Genomic DNA, 22,802 nt, shown 5'->3' with positions numbered 1-22,802 from the left:
AAAATCAAATCCAGGAGGTACAATGGAAGAAAAAAACGGGACAAAGGAAGACACGTTGACTTCCCACAGTGTTGAAATACAAATCCATGAAGGAGAGAGAGAGCTCAATAAGATTGAAAATCACCATTGGAAACCAGGAAGTGGAATTAGATAGTGTTTGAGATTCTGGAAGGCAAAAGTTGAGGGCTGACAAAGAGTCCAACCCAGGGACTTGTCCTCAGAGTGTGTCTGTCTGTCACATGGGACAAACAATGTCTTTCATAATGTCCCAATGTGGTACATTGAAATGACCTCACCTCAGAGCTGTCTGACTTCTTGAGGCAAACTCTCCCTCATCCCCAGAGAAATGCAGAGCCTGGTGTATTTTTCTAGAAGGGTTTGAATTTGCAGAAGAGACAAATCAAGGCTGCCTGGTCCTGGCCAGATTTGAATGGAAATGTCCTCAGGTAAACATTGGAAGTTCTATGGATTAAAATGCTCAGAGAACACTATTTTAATGTCATTGTGTATATCACATCACAGCAAAGGGCGGTGACACCCTGGCCAACGGAGGACACAGATTATGGCACCACCAGGCATCGGGGGTGAAGACACAGGGTGTGGGAGGAAGTGACAATCTTCTATTTCACACAGTTGTTTGAGTTGTTTTGCCTAAACATTGAGTGCTCTAAACATTTGTGTGCTGTTGACATCAGGTTAGAGAGTAAAGTACCCAGTGTGAGAGAACAGTAAAGTGGTAGTAATCAATGCCCTGTTCAGAGATTCATGTGCCGGGCCTGTGGATCAGGTACACTATCCTTTCCACCCGGGAAAACTGGAGAGGCCCCCTGGGTACATTCAAGTTATTCACATATTAGAGCAGGAAATAAACTCTGATTGTCAGTAGGTTCTACTGGGTCCTCATTCCTGGTTCTATCAATACCAGGAACTACTCAGAGCCCTCATGCTGCAGGGATCCCCATTGTCATTTAATGTCGTTCTGTATGTGCGTGTCCACATGACAAGATGTGACATAGATCAACTAAGCATGAGACCCCGCTGTAGACAAAAGGAACACTGAAAACTATTGTTCATAATCAATAGAGCCAAGCAAATAAATTAAAATACACAAATATTTATTCTTAAATTCATACTTTCAGGTTAACATAAATATGATAATTCCTTAAAAGATTTTAAAAGCCTGGCCAAGGTGGCTCAGTTATTTGGATCTTCCTTCTTAAACAAAAGAGTTACAGTTTCAATTTCAGGCTCAGGATTAATCCCTGGTGTGGGCTCCAACAATTCTTAGACTGGAAATGTACAAGAAGCAACCAATTGATGCTTCTCTCTCCCATTGATGTTTCTCTTCCTTCCCCTTTCTCTAAAATCAGTGAAAAATGAGTCCCCGGAAGAGGATAAAAAAAGAAAAACACTTGCAAATACGAAAGAAAAGATTAAATATCCAGAAGAGGAATAATGTAAAAAGAGTGGCTTCTGACACAGACACTGTATGGGTCCATGAAAGGTCATTGTCCTGCGGTGCTGAGTCCCTGAGTGTATCTACAGGAACACATTGGCAGATATAATCACCACGATGACAAGTAGAGAATGTTTAATCTCTTCCATTAAAAATGACCCTCCTTTCTACATCTGAAAAAAGCCTGACACAGTTAATGTGGTGCATGATTTGAGAAAGCACCCAGGGCTGTCCCTTCAATTGCAGACTCCAAATACACAAGAAACAAAGGGCGATTTCTGCTTCAGAGAGATCCTGTTCATTCAACATCGACCCATTGGCTCTTGTTGTCAGAGTCTCTCTTATAAAATAGTGACTGAATTCTGTAAAAGGAAATTGTGTTGCCACCTTAGAGAAAGAACACCGGAAGAGTAAGTGGGGGCTCCTACCTTCCTATCACATCAAGACACCTTGTAAACTCAGACACCTTGTGACTCAGGGCTGTGACTCAGGTAAGACCTTATCCTGTGTCTCCAATAGCAAAGACCCCTTCCCACTGTGCTGTGACCCAGCTGGGGAAGGGTCACCTGGGTCACTGTTTCAGCCTGGATGATGGAAGCATGAAGGCTCTGACTCTTGATGGGAAACAGATGCCATAATGGGAAAAAATGTCAACAAGTAACTTAAACAGACAACATTAGTACAAAGATGTAACCTCCAGGTAGGATGAACATCCACCCTGATTTGATGGGATTGAGAGAGGTCATTTCCAAGACCTGGCACATTCAGGGCTAAGGTTGGGATGGTTCTCACCACCTCACAGGATGAGGTCACAGCACCACCTCTGCGGGCACCTAAGCCCAGCTTCAGTCAGTGGTCAAAGAATTCTTGGCCTGATAGTGATGTGTATTTGTATTAATATTTTGTGATTCATTGTAACAGGGATTGCAGCTAGAAAGGAGTTGGATCATCATGAAAATTGCATGTGTTGGGGATCCCTTAGGAATGCGGGCCACATCCAACACATACTTGAAGAACAACTAAGACGCTACTTGGAGAGACCCCACTAGCATGGGAAGACTGGTCACTTGCAGGGCTGCTTCCAGTAGAATCGCTCAGGTATTGGAGATGAGGGAGATACTGAGAAACCACAGAATCTGTTCCTGCAGTAATCACCCCAAAACTTGCTCTTATGGAATGAAAGAGAGAGGAAGCATGGGAAGAAAGAGAGAGGGAGAGAAGAAGGAAGGAAGGGCAAGAGGGAAGGAGGAAGGAAGGAACAGGGAACTAAGAGGGAAGGATGGGAAAGAAAAATGTCTTGGTTTTCATTCCCACATCATTTGTGGAGATCTGAATCCCGTTTGGTCCACACACGTGTGGGAGCCCAGGGAGTGTTAAGGGAGGATTTTGATATCAGCCTGCAGACACAGGAAGGTGCTGGCTCTGTGAGCAATGCTGTCCCTCTGACCTACAGGAATTAGACGTGGTCACACTGTACCTCAACTTTGGAGGGACTTGCTAGGACTTGTGTCTAATGATAGATTTCGTAGCAAACAGGGTGGAGTAATGAGTCCTGAGGCTCATCAGCATTGCCTTGCCTAGCAACTGCCTCAGGGTGGTCACACCTCTTCAGGTGATGCAGGATAATCCCCTCAGACAGAGGTGGGAAGGCCTATACCAGTGGGTGCGTGAGGAGGCTACTTCTGCTGCAGTAGGGGAACAGGGCTGGCGGCCTCTTCTCCTGGCCAGGACGACTCATCAGAATTGAGACTCCATATTCCCAGCTTCATCAGGGTCTTCCCATACATTCCCATCTCAATTTGTAGGATCCCATTCTACTTTAGCCCATGAAAAGATGAGGTCCTGCCTCTGATTTTCAGCAATTTCAGTCCAACTGCGACATGACTTAAGGCTTTCCCTCAGAGCGCACCTAGAAGCTCTACGCCATCCATCGGTCTCTTGAGCTGAGAATTGAAATCCCTGAGCTCCTCTTTGTCTCTTAGCACATTATCCCGCAACATTAGGAGCAAGCAACCAATGATGTTCCTAAGGGTTCCAAAAGTGTCACAGTCATCATACACAGATCACTTATGTTTCTTATAAGCGATTGATTAGAAGTACCGGATGGAGATATACCAATGGGTATATCTAGATAAACAGTTCAGGACATGGACTATCGGTGCTCTCTTTCCTAAGGGAACTGGAGTCATTAACATCATTCCATCTAATCAGATTAAACAGCCAATTGCAGAAATCTCAGAATCAATACAGAAATGTCATCATTAAAATCCTTTTTACTAAGAATGATTATGAGTACCAAATCTGCAGTAAATCTGTATTAGTTGGCATTTTGCAAAGAGACAGACGAACAGAATGTAAATTACTTCACACAGTTTTGGAAGCTGAGAAGTCCCACAATCCACTGCAGCTGAACACCTAGGAAAGCCAGGGGTACAAGTCAGATGGCGTGCAGATACCAGAGAATTGGGGGCTGACAGCGTCACCTCTGGTTTGAGCCTGAAAAATGAAGAACCACAGTGCCACTGTCCAAAGACAGGAAAAGACAAGTACCTGTGATTTAGCAGAGAGAACAAATTCTCCCTTCCTCTACCATTTGTTCAGTGTAGGCCCTCAGGTGTGAGATGCTGTCCAACAGGACTGCCAAGAGTGATCTGCATCAGTCAGTCTACAGATTCAAATGTTAATCCCTTCCAGAGACATCTTCACAGGAACCAAGAAATAACATTTTACCAGCTCTCAGGGCATCCTTGATGCAGCCAAGTTAGCACATAACATTTAGAACAGAGTGTTTACCATCATAATGTTGTTGAAAGATGGAAACAGTGACACATTTAGGGACCACATCGCACAGTCTAAGAGAAAGCCGTCATAGTCTCAAGACAATAAGCCAGGAGAATATTTCCTAGTGGGATTCACAGTGGCAGGGAGAGGAGTTGCGAGGGAAAGGAACTCTAGCCGTGCTGCGTGAAGCCCCCTCTGCTCAAGGTGGGGAAGCAACTTCAGATCAAGGAGGGAGCCTGTGAGCGCAGGGCAGGTTTTGGTCTCACTTCCCCATGAACTTGCACCACTGTGCATACTGTTAGGATTCCTATATGAACTACAGTAATAATCTGCCTCATCCTCAGGCTTGAGACCAGAGATTGTCAGGAAGGCCGTGTTGCCAGACTTGGAGCCAGAGAATCGATCAGATGTCTCCGAAAGCCGATAACTGACGGCGTAAATCAGGTGTTTGGGGGCCATGCCTGGTGGTTGTTGGTACCAGGTGACATAACTACCGTAACCAACATCATTGCTGCTTCCGGCACAGGAGAGGGTGACCGACTGTCCCGGAGCCCCCGTCACTGTGGGCGGTTGAGTCAGGGAAACCAGGGCCCAGGAACCTGAAAAGAGCAAAACCACACTCAGTGCTGAGTTCAGTGCTGGGCCCGCATGAGCCTGAGGAGGAAACAAAGAATCAGCCCAGATGTCCTTGTGGTCCCCTCCCTGGAGGCCTCACCAGAGCCCTGAGTGAGGAGGGTGAGGAGGAGCAGAGCCCAGGCCATGGTGGAGATCCCCCAGGAGAGCCGCAACCTGAGACCCCAAGCCGGAGTCGAGCTCCCCAAGATGTCTCTTATCTCCTCTTCCTGCCCCAGAGGAGGGCGGGTCCTCCATGTAAATCTACTTCCTGCACCTGCCTCTCCTCACCCCAGTCTGGCCTGGGTTTGGGCTCTGGATACACGTGCAGCCCTGGACAGCAGGACTTACTGAGGCATTAAAGCTCATTTATTATTATGATTTGTGAAACACAGAGTTGATTCTTGTATTATTATTTACTAATTATTGTATTATTTTCCATATGAACAACTGAAAACCTACTTTTGCTCCCACTGCATATGTATATATATTTACATATACATGTAATATGTCTATTAGACATTGAAACACCTGCATCTAAGCACACCCATGCAATTCAAATGCACTTTCAAGAGTCAACTACAGTTCAATCTCCCTTACCCCAGCCAGCCTGGGTGGGTCTCCTCCGCTGTCTCCCACACAGCAATCGGTGGCTGTCCCAGGATTTCTTTGCCATCCCCACTGTGACTTCCACAATAGGAGGTAAGGACATGGCAAGGCTGGCTTCAGTCCCTGGGCTGTGTCATGGCTCAGACTGCAGAGACCGAGGAAGTATACAGGGTAGGGCAAATTAGGTCTACAGTTGTGAGTATGGGAAATGGAGAATGTATTCTGGGGTGATTATTAATAAACTTTTGTGTTATTTTCCCTGTGAACCACTGTAAATATCTTTTGCTCACCCTGCTCTCTGCTCTGTGCTCTCTGCAAGCCAGAGAGCCAGTAAAGCTGGCGCCGCAATTCAGTGTCAGCACTAGGGCCTGCGACCCAGGAGAGCTGATCATGTACATTTCATATGCGGGTGGGAGGAGGCGGGATGAGATGTCCCCCTTCAGTCGGTGAGAAAAGAGAGGTGAATTCCTTCCTCCTTCACCTTTTGTTCACTCAGGTCTCAGTGAGTGGTAGGAGCCCAGCCACATGGAGAGGGGAGTCTATCCACTCTGCTGAGCCCACCAATTCAAACGCCACTCTTGCCCGGGAACCCCCTCACAGACGCCCCTACAGGCAAAGTTAAACTGGGCACCCCATAGTCCACTCAAGGTCACCATCAAGTCAGTCATCACAGTGACAATCTCTCCTAATTTGCCTGAGATTGAGGACCTTGTTTAGATATGGCACCTCTAGCGTTAAATCAGGGAACATTCTGGCAAAATGGGAAGAACTGGTCGCAGTCCAGTTTTTCTGATGCCTAAGCCTAGGTCATTCAGATCGTGAAACAGTTCTTGTCATTACATATATGAGCTAGAAATATACATGCGCCAGCAGTTATTTCATTGGTTCATCACAGAAAAGGGACACGTTGGGGATTCTTGTGAAAATGGGGACACACCCACTAGTATCGCCTCCTTGTCGAAAAAAGAGCCATTTTGGAAAGAGCCCAGCCTGACGGGGAGGCCGCATGGTGCAAAGTTCCTGCCAGGTTAGGAATTCATTTCTCCAAAGGGGGTGGAAATTCTACATAAAACAGAGTGGCAGCTCAAATTCTTTACTGCTCTGCTTCCTAGTATATGGGGACAAACTGAGGTTCCCTAAAAGGAAAAGAACATCTAACTCTTTTTCTTGGGCCCCTCAGCAAAATCCTCACGTTTTCCTAGTTGACCTTCTCTTAACAACAGGCGTGTGGAGGAATCACCCCTGAGGAGGGCCATGCTGACTAGAGAGGGTGGGGACTCTGACTGCAGAAGACAAGGTTCTTCCTGTGCAACTAAATCTAACATAGGCGGCAGTGGTGTGGAGGCCACAGCATGTAAAGGGAAGACGTTCCCGAGAAAGTGAAAGAGCCCCAAGCGCCACATTGGTCCTTCCTGTTACCGCACTGCAGGCGGTGGGAAGAGTTGCACATTCAGGGCTGACAAACTGTTTACTGTCCCAAACAAAAGATCAGAGAGTGTGTTCTGTCCTGCATCTTATGATGAAAGGGAAGAGAGCCACTGATAGGATTGTCCAGGAATTATGCACAAAGCCCCAACTGTTCAGGATGGGAAGCACCTGCAGAGCAAGGAGGGAACCCGTGAGCACAGGGCAGGTTTTGGTCTCACTTCCCCATGAACTTGCACCACTGTGGTTAGTGATACTGCTGCTATATGAAGCACAGTAATAATCTGCCTCGTCCTCAGTCTGGAGCCGAGAGATGGTCAGGGAGGCCGTGTTGCCGGACTTGCTGCCAGAGAAGCGTTTAGGGATCCCGGAAGGCCTCTTACTGACATAATATATCAGCATTTTGGGGGCCATGCCTGGTTGTTGTTGGTACCAGGAGACATCGTTACTATAACCGATATCATTGCTGCTTCCAGAACAGGTGATGGTGACCGACTGGCCTGGAGACCCAGACACTGAGGACGGCTGAGTCAGGGGAGCCTGGGCCCAGGAACCTGAAAAGAGCAAAAACACACTCAGTGCCTAGTTTAGTTCTGGGCCCGACCGAGCCTGAGGAGGACACAGAGAATCAGCCCAGACGTCGCCATGGTCCTTTCCCTGGAGGCCTCACCGGAGCCCTGAGTGAGGAGAGTGAGGAAGAGCAGAGCCCAGGCCATGGTGGAGATCCCCCAGGAGAGCTGCAACCTGAGACCCCAAGCCTGAGCCTGGCACCCCCAGACCTCTCTTATCCCCTCTTCCTGCCTCAGGGGAGGGAGGGGCCACCATGCAAATCTGCTTCCCTCACCTGCCTCTCTTCAACCAACTCTGGCCTGACCCTTGATCTAGATGCTTCACCACACTGGACAGCACAGCTAATCTGAGAGTATTTTAAATGTCTCACATGGTATTGTCTCACTCAGGACACACTGAGACCACTTTCTGAGTGCTTAGGAAATGGAGCCCACCTGTTTGTCCCTGTGCTTCTTATGGTAGGAATCAGGGTGCTCCCCGGCTGAGCAATAGCGGGACTTCCCTTCTGAGACAATGAGTGGAGGGTGGGGACAGCATATGAGGGGGGTCAGAAAAAGACCCAATGACTCCATTATCCAAGGGCCACAGGCAAAGCCAGCATCTCTCTTTCTTTCTCAACCTTTTTTTGAAGCTCTTCAGTGGAAATGAATTCTCATGTATGCCTTGTCCCTAGCTCTACAGTGTCTAGGTTCATGGACATTTTTGCCACTTGTAGCAGTAAAAATATTGGGACACAACACATGCAGGACATCCCCTTCCCTCAAACATCACTCATTTGAATCTCCCCTTAAGACTTCACAGAGTTCATGGAATCCAGTCTGACTTCTCCAAATTTAGACGATGCTGCCCCCTGGTGGCTACAGATGATTCAACCCACGTGCCCAGGGGAAGCTCTGCCCTGCTCCCTTCTCCTCCTCTTCTTATTCCCATCCAGCTGAGTCCCTGGTCTCCAGATAACCTTTACATCCTTCTGAGCTCACTAACCTTCCTTTTCAACAGAAATTCAGATGCCTAACGAGGGAATCCCAGACCCTCTCCTTAGAACCACTCAGCTTGTCTCTGCGCCTTCCCGTCACTGGGTTTGTGCTCCAGAGGTAGATCTTGGCGTGGGCTGAGGAACATTACATGCGAAATAAAATCAATGTCAGGAGAAAAAATGGATGAAAAAAATGGGACAAAGGGAAGACAGCCTGATTTCCCAGAATGTTCAGATACAACATATGCATGAGGGAGAGAGAGCTCAGTAGGACCGATGACCACCACATGGAAATCAGAAAGTGGAAATCTTGTGCTTGAGCTTCTGGGAGGTAAGAAGTCAGGATTGGCACAGAGCTTAACTCTGGGACTTGTTCCCAGGCTGAGTCCTTTCGTCACAATGGGCACTCAATGACCTTCATCGTTCCCCCTCCCTGGTACATTGAAATGGCCTCCCCTGAGAGCTGTGTGACTTCGTGAAGCATAATCTCCCTCATCCGCAGAGCGATCCTTGGCCTTGTGTGTTTTTTAGGAAGGAGTTGGATTGGAGAAAAGACTAATCAGGACTGGCTGGTCCTGGTCGGGTTGGAATGGAAATGTCCTCCGGGAATGACCAGAGATTTTTTTGGACTAAAATGCTCAGAGAACACTACAATAGTGCCCTGTTCATTCTGCATCACAGTCATTGTGAAGAGAAAAGGGAGGCGGCATTCTGGCCATGGGATGGCGCAGATTTATTTACACAGCCTCAGGCATTGAGGGAGAGGGGATAGGATGTGGGAGGAAATGACGGTCTTCTATTTGGGAGAACTCTTTCAGTGCGGGTGCTAAAATCATTTATGTGTTATGATATCAGGTTACAGAACACAGTCTCTAGTGTGAGATAATAATAAAATGGTGTAACCAATGACCTGTTCAGAGTTCCATCTGGTGGACCTGTGGATCAAGTAGACTATTCCTTCTCTCCAGGGAAACCTTGGAGGGGCCTCCTAGGTACCTTCCAGGCATCCACATGCTACACAGCAAGGAGCCAACCTCTGATCTTCACCAGGTCCTGCCTCGTCCTCTTCCCTGGTTCTCTTAGCACCAGGGACAACTCTGAGCCCCCGTGCTGCAGGGGTCCCCCATTGTCATTTAGTGTCGTTCCGTATGTGTGTGCCCACATGACAAGATGTGACATGGATCAACTAAGCATGAGACCCCGCAGTAAGCAAAAGGAACACTGAAAACTATGATTAGTGATCAATAAAACCAAGCAAATACATTAAAACACACAAATATTTATTCTTAAATGCACTCTTTCAGGTCAAAATGAAATATGATAAGTCCTTATAAAATGACCAAAGCCTGGTAAGTGTGCTCAGTTGTTTGCATGCTCATTCTGTAACCAAAGAGTTACGGGTTCGATTTTCAGTCAGGACTCTGGCTGGGTCAAAGGCCAGCGTAAGCCCTGGTCCGGGGCCTACAGTTCCTGCTTTGAGCATGTACAAGAAGCAACCAATTGATGCTTCTCCCTCCCATTGATGTTTCTCTTTCTCCCTACTTCTCTTCCTTCCCCTTTCCCTAAAGTCAGTGAAAAATGAGTCCCCGGAAGAGGATAAAGAAAGAAAAACACTTGCAAATAAGAAAGAAAAGATTAAATATCCAGAAGAGGCACAATGTAAAAAGAGTGGCTCCTGACACAGACACTGTATGGGTCCATGAAAGGTCATTGTCCTGCGGTGCTGAGTCCCTGAGTGTATCTACAGGAACACATTGGCAGATATCATGACCACGATGACAAGTAGAAAATGTTTAATCTCTTCCATTAAAATGACCCTCCTTTCTGCATCGGGAAAAAGCCTGACACAGTTAATGTGTTGCATGATTTGAGAAAGCACCCTGGGCTGTCCCTTCAATTGGAGACTCCAAATACACAAGAAACAAAGGGCGCTTTCTGCTTCGGAGAGATCCTGTTCATTCAACATCGACCCATTGGCTCTTGTTGTCAGAGTCTCTCTTATAAAATAGTGACTGAATTCTGTAAAAGGAAATTGTGTTGCCACCTTAGAGAAAGAACACCGGAAGAGTACGTGCGGGCTCCTACATTCCTATCACATCGAGACACCTTGTAAACTACTGGACATGCTGTTGGAGCCAGGGAGCAGGACATACATCAGATGCCACGGAGGATCATCACAACACTTGTCACTCTGCTTTCTACTGCCGTTCAACACAAAGGACGTTGTAACACACACACCCCCCCGAGGCAAGCTCACCGTATGACCAGCATTCCACAGACTCAGGGCTGAGACTCAGGCCAAACATTATCCTGTGTCTCCAATAGCAAAGGCCCCTTCCCACTGTGCTGTGACCCAGCTGGGGAAGGGTCACCTGGGTCACTGTTTCAGCCTGGATGATGGAAGCATGAAGGCTCTGACTCTTGATGGGAAACAGATGCCATAATGGGAAAAAATGTCAACAAGTAACTTAAACACAGAACATTACAACAAAGATGTAACCTCGAGATACGATGCACATCCACCTTGATTTGATGGGATAGAGAGAGGTCATTTTCAAGATCTGGCACATTCTGAGCTGAGGCTGGAAGAAGTCTTACCATGTCAGATGATGTGGTCACAGTGTAATGCAGAAGAACCAGGGCCCCCAAAAGGGTATTTGTAACGGGTCCAGAAATTGGGGTGTTCAAGAAAAATATTTTCTCCATACCCCAAGACATGGGGGATGAGAGATCTGGAGTAGAGCCATTGAGAGTTACTTTGTGTATTGGTAACAGGCCAGCTTCTTCCAGGTAGTGGAGCAGGGCCATTAAGAGTCATTTTGCGAGTCAGTCACAGGATAGCTTCGGACCTCATATGCAAAGAAGATTATTTTACATCTCAACGAGGCTAACCAGGAAGGTCTGGAAAACTTATAATACAGAATGCAACTGAGTGAGGAAGAAGAAGAGACAGGGGCCTGTGGGAGAGACAAAGAGACACCAACTCTGGGGAACAATGTGAAGACCACGCAGGAAGAAAGAGGGGAGAAAGGACACTTGCTAGTGGGCCATGGGTAGGTGCCACATGGTTTTGGATTAAGAGCTGGAGATGGCAGCGATGCAGTGGATGGTGCTGGGAACGGCAAAAGGCCTGCCAAGCTGAGCCCCGGACTTCTGTTCTTTTTCTTCTGAAGGACGGTACCTCTATCTGGCCTGACTGGCCCAACTGGGCAAAGCTGGGAAGGCAGGATTGTGTGTGTTTCAAATGGTGGGAGTTTAAAGGGGCTTTTGAGATTTAAGAGCGACATTTAGCCATTCATTAATCAAACCTGTGTAACTTTTGAATAAATAGATCCCTTCCTTTTCACCAAACTCTGCCACTGAGAACCATAATTCCAAGGGTGGTGGGCAAAGCACCTACAACCGAGGGACCCCGGGGAAGGAGGGTGTCGTTTCGGTAATAGCATCTGGGCATCCCACCCCATGGGTCCATTGTTCGGTAACAACAGCACCACCTCTGCTGGCACCTAAATCCCAGCTTCAGTCAATGGTCAAAGAATTCTGGGACTGATGGTTACATGTATTCGCATGAATATTTTGTGTCATTGTAACAGGGATTGCAGCTAGAAATGTGTTGGATCATTATGAAAATTGCATGCTTTGGAGAGCCCTTAGGAATGCTGGGCACATCCAACACATACCTGAAGAACCAAACAGCCATTTAGAGAGACCCCACTGACACGGGGAGACTGTTCACTTGCAGGGCTGCTTCCAGTAGAATCGCTCAGGTATCGGAGATGAGGGAGATTCTGAGAAACCACAGCATCTTTCACTCCTATTATCACCCCAAAACTTCCTGTTATGGGAAATATTAGGAGGCCAGAGAGAGAGGAAGGAAGGAGGGGAAAAAAAGGCAACCCAGAGGGAAGGACTGGAAAGAAAAACTTTGTTTTCATTCCCACTTCATTTGTGGAGATCTTAAACCAGTTTGGTCCTCACACGTGTGGGAGTCCAGGGAATTTAAAGGGAGGAATTTGATATGAGGCCAGGGACACAGTAAGAAGCAAGTTCCCTGAGCAGCATTGTCCTGCTGACCTGTAGGACCCAGAGGAGGGCCACACTGGGGCACACCTTTGGAGGGACCTGCTAGGACTTGAGTCTGATTATAGATTTCGTAGCAAACAGGGTGGAGTAAAGAGTCCTGAGGCTCATCAGCATTGCCTTGCCTAACAACTGTCTCAGGGTGGTCACACCTCTTCAGGTGATGCAGGATAATCCCCTCAGACAGAGGTGGGGAGGCTACTACTGCTGAATCGGCAGGGGCCAGGAAATGGGGGGATGTGCGGGAGCTCTTCCACTATCAAAGAAGACTCATCAAAATTAAGAGACTCAATATTCCCAGCTTCATCAGGGTCTTCCCTTACATTCCCATCCCAACTTGTAGGATCCCATTTTACTTTAGCCCATGAAAAGATGAGGTCCTGCATCTGATTCTCAGCAGTTTCAGTCCAGCTGCTACTTCATTAAGGATTTCCCTCAGAGCGCACCTAGAAGCTCCACGCCATCCAGAGGTCTCTTGAGCTGAGAATTGAAATCCCTGAGCTCCTCTTTGTCTCTCAGCACATTAACCCGCAACATTAGGAGCAAGCAACCAATGTCATTGTATTTCTTAGTGTTCTTAAAGTGTTCAAAAGCATCTTATACACAATCATTAGCTCCGTGTTTCTTAAACATGATTGACTAGAAGTATCCAATACAGATATAGTGCTTACCTCAATGAACAAACAGTTCAGGACATGGACCAGCCATGCTCCCTTTACCAATGGCACTAGAGTCATTGACATCAGTCCATCTAATCAGATTAAACAGCCACTTTCAGATAATTGAGGATCGATACAGAAAACTCATCATTAAAATCCTATTTATTAAGAATGACTGAGTACCAACATCTGCATTAAAACTATGAGTCAGGGTTCTTCAGAGACACAGGCTTTATAGAAGAAAAATTGACACGGATTTGGAGGCTGAGAAGTCCCACAATCCACTGCAAGCTGGAGACCTAGGAAAGCCAAGGGTACAAGTCAGTCAGCGCTGAAAGACCGGAGAATTGGGGGCTGACAGTGTGTGCTCAGCTTTGAGTCCCAAAAGTGAGGAACCGCAGTGCCACTGTCTGAAGACAGGAAAAGACCGGTACCTGTGATGAAGCAGAGAGCAAATTCCTCCTCCTTCCACCTTGTCAGTTCAGGCCCTCAGGTGTGAGATGCTGTCCAACACAGTCGGCAAGGGAAGCAACATTGTGCACATTTCCTGCCAGGTTAGGAATTCATTGCTCCAAAGGGGGTGGGAATTCTAAACAAAACAGTGGCAGCTCAAATTCCTTCCTGCTCAGCTTCCTAGCATATGGGGCCAAACTGAGGTACCTTAAAAGGAAAAGAACATCTAACCCTTTCTCCTCTGTCCCTCAGCAAATCCTCACCTGTCTCTATTGACCTTCTCTCAGCAACAGGCATGTGGAGGAATCACCCCTGAGGAGGGCCATGCTGACTAGAGACCGTGGGGACCCTGACGGCAGAAGACAAGGTTCTTCCTGTGCAATTAAATCCAACGTGCGCGGCAGTGGTGTGGAGGCCACAGCATGTAAAGGGAAGACGTTCCCGAGAAAGTGAAAGAGCCCCAAGCGCCACAACGGCTCGCCCTGTTACCTCACTGCAGGCCGTGGGAAGAGTTGCATGTTTGGGGGCTATGACACACGTGCATAGTGGAAACTGTTTACTGTCCCAAACAAAAGATCAGAGAGTGTGTTGTGTCCTGCATGTTATGGTGAGAGAGGAGAGAGCCACCGAGAGAGAGATTGTCCGGGACATTGTGTACGAAGCCCTAACTGCTCAGGCTGGGGAAGCAGCTTCAGCGCAAGGAGGGAGCCTGAGAGCACAGGGCAGGTTTTGGTCTCACTTCCCCATGAACTTGCACCACTGTGGTTAGTGCTACTGCTGGAATATGAAGCACAGTAATAATCCGCCTCGTCCTCAGGCTGGAGCCCAGAGATGGTCAGGGAGGCCGTGTTGCCGGACTTGCTGCCAGAGAAGCGGTCAGGGATCCCGGAAGGCCTCTTACTGTCATAATATATCAGCATTTTGGGGGCCATGCCTGGTTGTTGTTGGTACCAGGAGACCCTGTTACTATAACCGACATCATTGCTGCTTCCAGCACAGGTGATGGTGACTGACTGGCCCGCAGACCCAGACACTGAGGGCGGCTGGGTCAGGGGAGACTGGGCCCAGGAACCTGAAAAGAGCAAAAACACACTCAGTGCCTAGTTTACTACTGGGCCCGCCTGACCCTGAGGAGGACACAGAGAATCAGCCCAGACGTCCCCATGGTCCCTTCCCTGGAGGCCTCACCGGAGCCCTGAGTGAGGAGGGTGAGGAGCAGCAGAGCCCAGGCCATGGTGGAGATCCCCCAGGAGAGCTGCAACCTGAGACCCCAAGCCTGAGCCTGGCTCCCCCAGACCTCTCTTATCTCCTCTTCCTGCCTCGGGGAGGGAGGGGCCTCCATGCAAATCTGCTCCTGCACCTGCCTCTCCTCACCCCACTGTGGCCTGGTCTTGGGCTCTAGGTACACGTGCAGCCCTGGGGAGTGGAACTTACTGAGGCGTTAAAGCTCGTTGATCATTATGATTCATGAGACAGAGTTTACTCTTATATTATTATTTACTCATTATTGTATTATATTCCATATGAACAGCTATAAATTTCTACTCCACTGTTTATGTATGCATATTGATATGTACATATAATGCATCTCTAAAAACACTTAAAAATCTGCCTTTAAGCAGACTCGTGCAGTTCAAATGCACACACAAGAGTCTACTATAGTTGTGACCCATGTCGGGAATCCACATGTGCAGAGAGCTGAGGTGGGTTCTCTCACCTGTGGGTGGAGGGCGCCCCCTTCCTCTCATTCTGTTATATACGCATAAAACGAAGATTTCTATTGAGCGGAAGCAGAATGGGCCACCCCAAGATACGATGCTTGGGATGCGGATATATACATATTTCTCTTGGTTTTGTTCTTTGAAGAAACCTGACTAACACAGTCACCTTCCCAAACAGCTCGATCTTCTCATATTACGCGCACCATCGATTATTTTTTAAACTGTCTTACCAGGTATCCTGTCTTCCTCTAGTAAACAGTCAATACCTTCACGCTCACATCATCTAGGCTCGAGCAGTGTCTCACATGGGAGCCTCAGCAGCTGGGTCCCAGCACACTGGGACGGGTCTCTGGGTCAGCACGGGTCAGAACAGTGTCCTGAGTCACGGCCCCTTGCCTGGTCCAAGGTCGCACCCGCCTCTGAGGGAGAGTCTTTGTGGACCAAAAGGAAGAGGGTGAAAGGAACACTGTCTGGGTGCCGCTGTGGCAGCTAATGTGAGGCCTGCTCCCTGACTGAAATGACATCCATGGGACCTTTAGAACACTTTCACATGACAGAAGAGGCCAGGAGGCCACCATTGCCTCTTCCGGTGTGTCTCCCTATAAAGTGGGGACACAGTGTCCTTCAGAGAAAGTAGTTACTCTCTTTGCCAGATGAAGGATTCCCAAGGAAACCAGAAACTAGATACTGAATTAACAGAATCGTTTCAACAGGAGATTTCTGGAGCAGAGAGCTCTTCTGTCTTGTATGGGGAGTATTGAGCTGTATGAGCAGCCTCCTGAATTTTCTCAAATAATTAAACTCTATAAATAGTTAAATTTTTTTAAAGGAGAAAAAGCCCCTCTCAAGAGAAATCATGTAAAATGTTTCAGATGTCCCCATGGTCATTATATAAACCGACGTTTTTATTATTCAGTGCAATGAGGGAATCAGCATCTCAGGACAGTTACCATTCCGGAATCCATTAAATTCCAGAGTCACGTGTCACTATATCTCCTCTGCATATCTTATCTCTCTTTCCTTCAAAAGATGCTATCATTTAAGGAATCACTCTATTCAGTTCATCACACAAGGTAAGAACCCAGGAACTCATTTTTGTTTCTAAAAAGATATGCTTTGTTTTATTGGTTATTAATCATATTATGTATAAAGGATAACTTTGCCTCCTTTCCGTGGCTGTCATGCTTATTATTTCTGTCATATCTTATTGGGTGAGCACAGAATTCTAGAGGAGTTTTACATAAACATGCGATTCCTATATCACAGGGATCCTTGGCAAACTCCTGGTAGTAGTAGGAGGTGGAACCGATCAAGGCAGCTCCTCCTGCAGGGCAGCGCTGTCCTTCTCGCGCTAGCGCCTGGCCGCCTGGAGCGGTCACAGGAGGAGCCTCCAATGTGATCCCGAGAGATGGGGACCCGAACGGCTACTGGGCTCTGAACCTGGTCTCAGAGGCCTAGCGGAGGTATGACAAGAAGGCCATCAACCAGTTACCATTGCATTAGTACCTCACTAAACAGATAGCACTGTCTAAACAGAGCCCGAAATAATACAGCACGTGAATGTTTGAAACACACAGAAACTAGAGCCTCAAACCGCACGCTGTCTCTTCTTCACCCGCACTTGTCCTTTCTCCCCAGAGGCCACCACTGTGCTCCTCCCGGGATCTCAGCCAGGGCTGCGCCTTCACAGCTCCTGGAAACACCTGCCTCACGGGGTGACCTGCGGCACTAAAGCGGTTTCACCAGAACCCTTGTATTCCAGCGGGGACCCGATCCTTTTTCAGAGGGATGTTTCCATTTCCGTTCTCAAAAGGATCTGTGAGGCCCAGTGGTAGTCTTTGCTCCAAACTGGTCTTCTTCAAGAAGACCACACTAGGTCAAGCGTCTGTCTGGGGACGAGGCTTTGCCTCAGGAAGGGGCACAGTTCTGAGGCAGTCTCTGTGCACAAGGAGACAAGACTAAGGATATCTTGTGTGCCCTGTGACACAGAGACTTGCTCTAATGATAAGTTCCAGGACCTGGGGTCCTAAGGACAAATCTGACCCCACTTCCCTTCTTCCACATCCTCAATCACTGGATTCTTCCTCTTGATTCCTTTTAGGCCATTCCCCCGCCTGACTGAGCTCTCCCTCTTGGTTGCATTATTCTTTCTAACCCTTCTGAGAATTTCATCTTCTCCTGAGCCCACTCTTCACATCTGTGTACTTCCTGGGGTTGGATTAATTTCATGTGTAACGTTTCCTGAGCTGACATCCACCTCACATCCCGCAGCCCTGGGATAGAGCCTTCCTGTATTAAGCAAGGTGACCGTAGTGGGTGCATCCGGACCACCAATACTGCAAGTGGCAGAAGTCACTCTGGGGGATATCAAGGAATTTGGACTGGCTCAGCGGGGACCAGGGGACCTGGGAATGAGCTGGGAGGGGGGAGGGAGGACACGAGCAGGGGCAGAGCGCGGCACTAGGCATTTACCACGTGATCCCTCAGGTCCAGGGAGGGCCTGTCTTTGGAAAGGTCATTTCGGTTGTTGTCCTGTGCTGTTTGAACTCCCAGTAGCTGCTCCCTGAGCCACTCCTAGTGGGGCTCATATGGAAGAAGAAAGCGGTGTTCAGTATCTACTGGGCCCCAACCACTCCTTTTCTAGGGGTCTCAGTAGACTTCTCCCCACAAAGGGGGATGAAAGGGTTTGGTGGAGAATGACAGACGTCCCGCTCTGCCTTTGGGCCTGGGAAGGGCAGGCATTGGATCTCCCTGACCCCAGCCAGCCTGGGTGGGTCTCCTCCGCTGTCTCCCACACAGCAATCGGTGGCTGTCCCAGGATTTCTTTGCCATCCCCACTGTGACTTCCACAATAGGAGGTAAGGACACGGCAAGGCTGGCTTCAGTCCCTGGGCCGTGTCATGGCTCAGACTGCAGAGACCCAGGAAGTATACAGGGTAGGGCAAATTAGGTCTACAGTTGTGAGTATGGGAAACGGAGAATGTATTCTGGGGTGATTATTCATAAACTTTTGTGTTATTTTCCCTGTGAACCACTGTAAATATCTTTTGCTCACCCTGCTCTCTGCTCTGTGCTCTCCGCAAGCCAGAGAGCCAGTAAAGCTGGCGCCGCAATTCAGTGTCAGCACTAGGGCCTGAGACCCAGGAGAGCTGATCATGTACATTTCATATGTGGGTGGGAGGAGGTGGGATGAGATGTCCCCCTTCAGTCGGTGAGAAAAGAGAGGTGAATTCCTTCTTCCTTCACCTTTTGTTCACTCAGGTCTCAGTGGGGGGTAGGAGCCCAGCCACATGGAGAGGGGAGTCTATCCACTCTGCTGAGCCCACCAATTCAAACGCCACTCTCGTCCGGGAACCCCCTCACACATGCCCCCACAGGCAAAGTTAAACTGGGCACCCCACAGTCCACTCAAGTTCACCATCAAGTCAGTCATCACAGTGACAATCTTTCCTAATTTGCCTGAGATTGAGGACCTTGTTTAGATATGGCACCTCTAGCGTTAAATCAGGGAACATTCTGGCAAAATGGGAAGAACTGGTCGCAGTCCCGTTTTTCTGATGCCTAAGCCTAGGTCATTCAGATCGTGAAACAGTTCTTGTCATTACATATATGAGCTAGAAATATACATGTGCCAGCAAGTAATTGCATTGGTTCATCACAGAAAAGGGACACGGTGGGGATTCTTGTGAAAATGGGGACACACCCACTAGTATCGCCTCCTTGTCGAAAAAAGAGCCATTTTGGAAAGAGCCCAGCGTGATGGGGAGGCCGCATGGTGCAAAGTTCCTGCCAGGTTAGGAATTCATTGCTCCAAAGGGGGTGGAAATTCTACATAAAACAGAGTGGCAGCTCAAATTCTTTACTGCTCTGCTTCCTAGCATATGGCGTCAAAATGAGGTTTCCGCAAAGGAAAAGAATGTTTAACCCTTTGTCCTGCAGTCCCTCAGCAACATCCTGCCTGTCCCTAGTTGACCTTTTCTCAACAACAGGCGTGTGGAGGAATCACCCCTGAGGAGGGCCATGCTGACGAGAGAGCGTGGGGGACTCTGACGGCAGAAGATAAGGGTCTTCGTGTGCAACGAAATCAACATGGTAGGCACAGGTGTGGAGACCACAGCATGTAAAGGGAAGGTGTTCCTAGAAAGTAAAACAGTCCCAAACGTCACAAACGCTCTCCCTGTTACCCCACTGCAGGCTGTGGGAAGAGTCACATACTCGGGGACAATGACCCACATGCAAAGAGGAAACCGTTTACTGTCCCAAACAAAAGATCAGAGAGTGTGTTGTGTCCTGCATGTCCTGGTGAAGAGGAGAGAGCCACTGAGAGAGAGATTGTCCGGGACATTGTGTACGAAGCCCACATTATTTAGGCTGGGGAAGCAGCTTCAGAGAAGGAGGGAGCCTGAGAGCACAGGGCAGGTTTTGGTCTCACTTCCCCATGAACTTGCACCACTGTGCATACTGTTAGGATTCCTATACGAAGCACAGTAATAATCCGCCTCGTCCTCAGGCTGGAGCCCAGAGATGGTCAGGGAGGCCGTGTTGCCGGACTTGCTGCCAGAGAAGCGGTCAGGGATCCCGGAAGGCCTGTTATTGTCATCATATATCAGCATTTTGGGGGCCATGCCTGGTTGTTGTTGGTACCAGGAGACCCAGTTAGTATAACCGACATCATTGCTGCTTCCGGCACAGGTGATGGTGACCGACTGGCCCAGAGCCCCAGACACTGAGGGCGGCTGGGTCAGGGGAGCCTGGGCCCAGGAACCTGAAAAGAGCAAAAACACACTCAGTGCCTAGCTTAGTACTGGGCCCGCCTGAGCCTGAGGAGGACACAGAGAATCAGCCCAGACGTCCCCATGGTCCCTTCCCTGGAGGCCTCACCGGAGCCCTGAGTGAGGAGGGTGAGGAGGAGCAGAGCCCAGGCCATGGTGGAGATCCCCCAGGAGAGCTGCAACCTGAGACCCCAAGCCTGAGCCTGGCTCCCCCAGACCTCTCTTATCCCCTCTTCCTGCCTCAGGGGAGGGAGGGGCCTCCATGCAAATCTGCTTCCCTCACCTGCCTCTCTTCAACCAACTCTGGCCTGACCCTTGATCTAGATGCTTCCCCACACTGGACAGCACAGCTAATCTGAGAGTATTTTAAATGTCTCACATGGCATTGTCTCACGCAGGACACACTGAGACCACTTTCTGAGTGCTTGGGAAATGGAGCCCACCTGTTTTTCCCTGTGCATCCTATTGTTGGAATCAGGGTGCTCCCTGACTAAGCAATACTGGAACTTCCCTTCCGAGACAGTGCGTGGAGGGTGAGGACAGCGTCTGAGGTTGGCCAGAAAAAGATCCAAGAACTCCATCACCCAAGGACTTCAGGCAAAGCTGGCATCTCTCATTCCTTCTCAAACTTTTTTTGATGCCCCTCAGTTGAAATGAATTCTTGTGTATGCCTTGTCCCTAACTCTACAGTGTCTAGGTTCATACAAATTTTTGCCACTTATGGAATAGAAATATTGGGACACAACATCATGCAGGACATCTCCTTCCCTCAAACATCCACTCTTTGGAATCTCCCCGTAAGACTTCACACAGTTCATGGAATCCAGTTGACATCTCCATTTAGACCATGCTGCCCCCTGGTGGCTTCACATGATTCAACCCAAGCACCTCAAAGGGAAAGACTCTGCCCTGCTCCCTTCTCCTCCTCTTCTTATTCCCATCCAGCTCAGTCCCTGGTCTCCAGATAACCTTTAAATCCATCCGAGCTCATTGACCTTCCTTTACAACGGAAATTCAACTGCCTAACGAGGGAATCCCAGACCCTCCCCTGAGAACCATTTAGCTTTTCTCTAGCCATCTGGTCACGGGTTTGGAGCTCCAGAGGTAGATCTTGGCCTGGGCTGAGGAACATTACATGCGAAATAAAATCAATTTCAGGAGAAAAAATGGATGAAAAAAATGGGACAAAGGGAAGACAGCCTGATTTCCCGCCATGTTCAGATACAACATAAGCATGAGGGAGACAGAGCTCAGTAGGATCGATGACCGCCACATGGAAATCAGGAAGTGGAAATCTTGTGCTTGAGCTTCTGGGAGGTAAGAAGTCAGGATTGGCAAAGAGCCCAACTCCGACACTTGTTCCCAGAGTGTGTCTGTCTGTCACATGGAACACACAATGACCTTCATCGTGCCCCCTACATAGTACGTTAAGATCACCTCCCCTGAGAGCTGTGTGCTTTCGTGAAGCAAAATGTCCCGCATCCACCGAGAGATGCTTGGCTTAGCATGTTTTTCGGGAAAGAGCTGGATCGGAGAAGAGACCAGTCAGGACTGCCTGGTTCCAGCCAGACTGGAACGGAAATGTCCTCGGGAAATGACTGCAGGTTCTCTGAATAAAAATTCTCAGAGAACAGTCTTTTAATGCCGTCGTTCATTCTGTATCACAGACATTGTGAAGAGAGAAGTGAGGTGACACTCTGGTCAAGGGCTCAAGGGCGGGCACAGATCCACGGCAGCCTCGGGCATTGGGGGAGAGGGAATGGGATGTGGGAGGAAGCGACGGTCTTCTGTTTGACACAGGCGTTTCAGTGCAGGTGATCTAAACGTTCCTGTGCTATTGACATCAGGTTACAGAGTAAAGTCTCTAGTGTGCGATAATAGTAAAAAGGTAACAATCAATGGCCTGTCCAGAGATCCTTCTGCTGGCCCTGTGGATCAAGTAGACTGCCCCCTGTCTCCTGGGAAAACTGTGGAGAGGCCCCCTGGGTACTTTCCGGTCATCCACATGCTACAGCCAGAAGCAAAGCTCTGATCTTCATTAGGTCCCACCGTGTCCTCATTCCTGGTCCTGATAAAACCAAGAACGACTCAGAACCCCCATGCTGCAGAAGGGCCCAATGTCATTTACAGTCATTCTATATGTGTGCCCATGTAAGAAGACATGACACAGAAATACTGAGCATGTCAGCCACCAAAGTAGGCAAAAGGAACATGTGGAACTATGGGTAATAATCAATGAGGCCAAGTAAATAAATTAAAAACACAAATATTTATGTCCAAACTGACACATTCAGATCAAAATGAACATGATGATTCCTAAGAAATTGCAAGTAAGCCCTGGCTGGGCTGGCTCAGTGGTTGGAGCATCATCCCACTCAGGAGTATGTGAGCTCCATTCCCACTCACAGGACACAGGCCCGGTCCTGGGTTCATTCCTCAACCTGGGCGTGTACGGGAGGCAACAATTGAGGCTTTCCTCTCCAGTCGATGTTTCTCTCTCCCTTCCGTTCTGTCTAAAATCCATGCAAAAATGTCATTGTGTGCGGATTTTTAAAAAAATCTTGCAATGAAGAGAACAAAGGTGAACCATCGAGAGAGGCACAGTGTGAAAAGAGTAGCACGTGCCACAAATGTTGTGTGGTGAGGAAAGGTTGCTGACCTGTGGCGCTGAGCCCCTGACTGCATCCA

At 48.5% G+C, this 22,802-nt stretch overlaps 3 gene segments (V, D, J or C); all 3 read right to left on the bottom strand.

Annotated features, from left to right (window-relative positions):
- Positions 1–6,873: 6,873 nt before the first annotated feature.
- LOC129086270 (immunoglobulin lambda variable 2-14-like) lies at positions 6,874–7,599 on the bottom strand. The segment is given in 3 exon segments: positions 6,874–6,881; positions 7,036–7,437; positions 7,554–7,599. Coding segments are annotated over 3 exon segments (456 nt in total).
- Positions 7,600–13,375: 5,776 nt separating this feature from the next.
- On the bottom strand, positions 13,376–14,893 carry LOC129086269 (immunoglobulin lambda variable 2-18-like). The segment is given in 3 exon segments: positions 13,376–13,467; positions 14,361–14,693; positions 14,810–14,893. Coding segments are annotated over 3 exon segments (471 nt in total).
- Positions 14,894–19,727: 4,834 nt separating this feature from the next.
- LOC129086268 (immunoglobulin lambda variable 2-18-like) lies at positions 19,728–20,284 on the bottom strand. The segment is given in 2 exon segments: positions 19,728–20,107; positions 20,224–20,284. Coding segments are annotated over 2 exon segments (426 nt in total).
- Between the last annotated feature and the right edge of the window lie 2,518 nt (positions 20,285–22,802).

Source organism: Pteronotus mesoamericanus, unplaced genomic scaffold (assembly GCF_021234165.1).
Source record: "Pteronotus mesoamericanus isolate MK-2021 breed Mesoamerican mustached bat unplaced genomic scaffold, CSHL_Meso_final scaffold_371, whole genome shotgun sequence".
NCBI lineage: Eukaryota > Metazoa > Chordata > Mammalia > Chiroptera > Mormoopidae > Pteronotus > Pteronotus mesoamericanus.
This window is presented reverse-complemented; position numbering and strand designations above follow the sequence as displayed.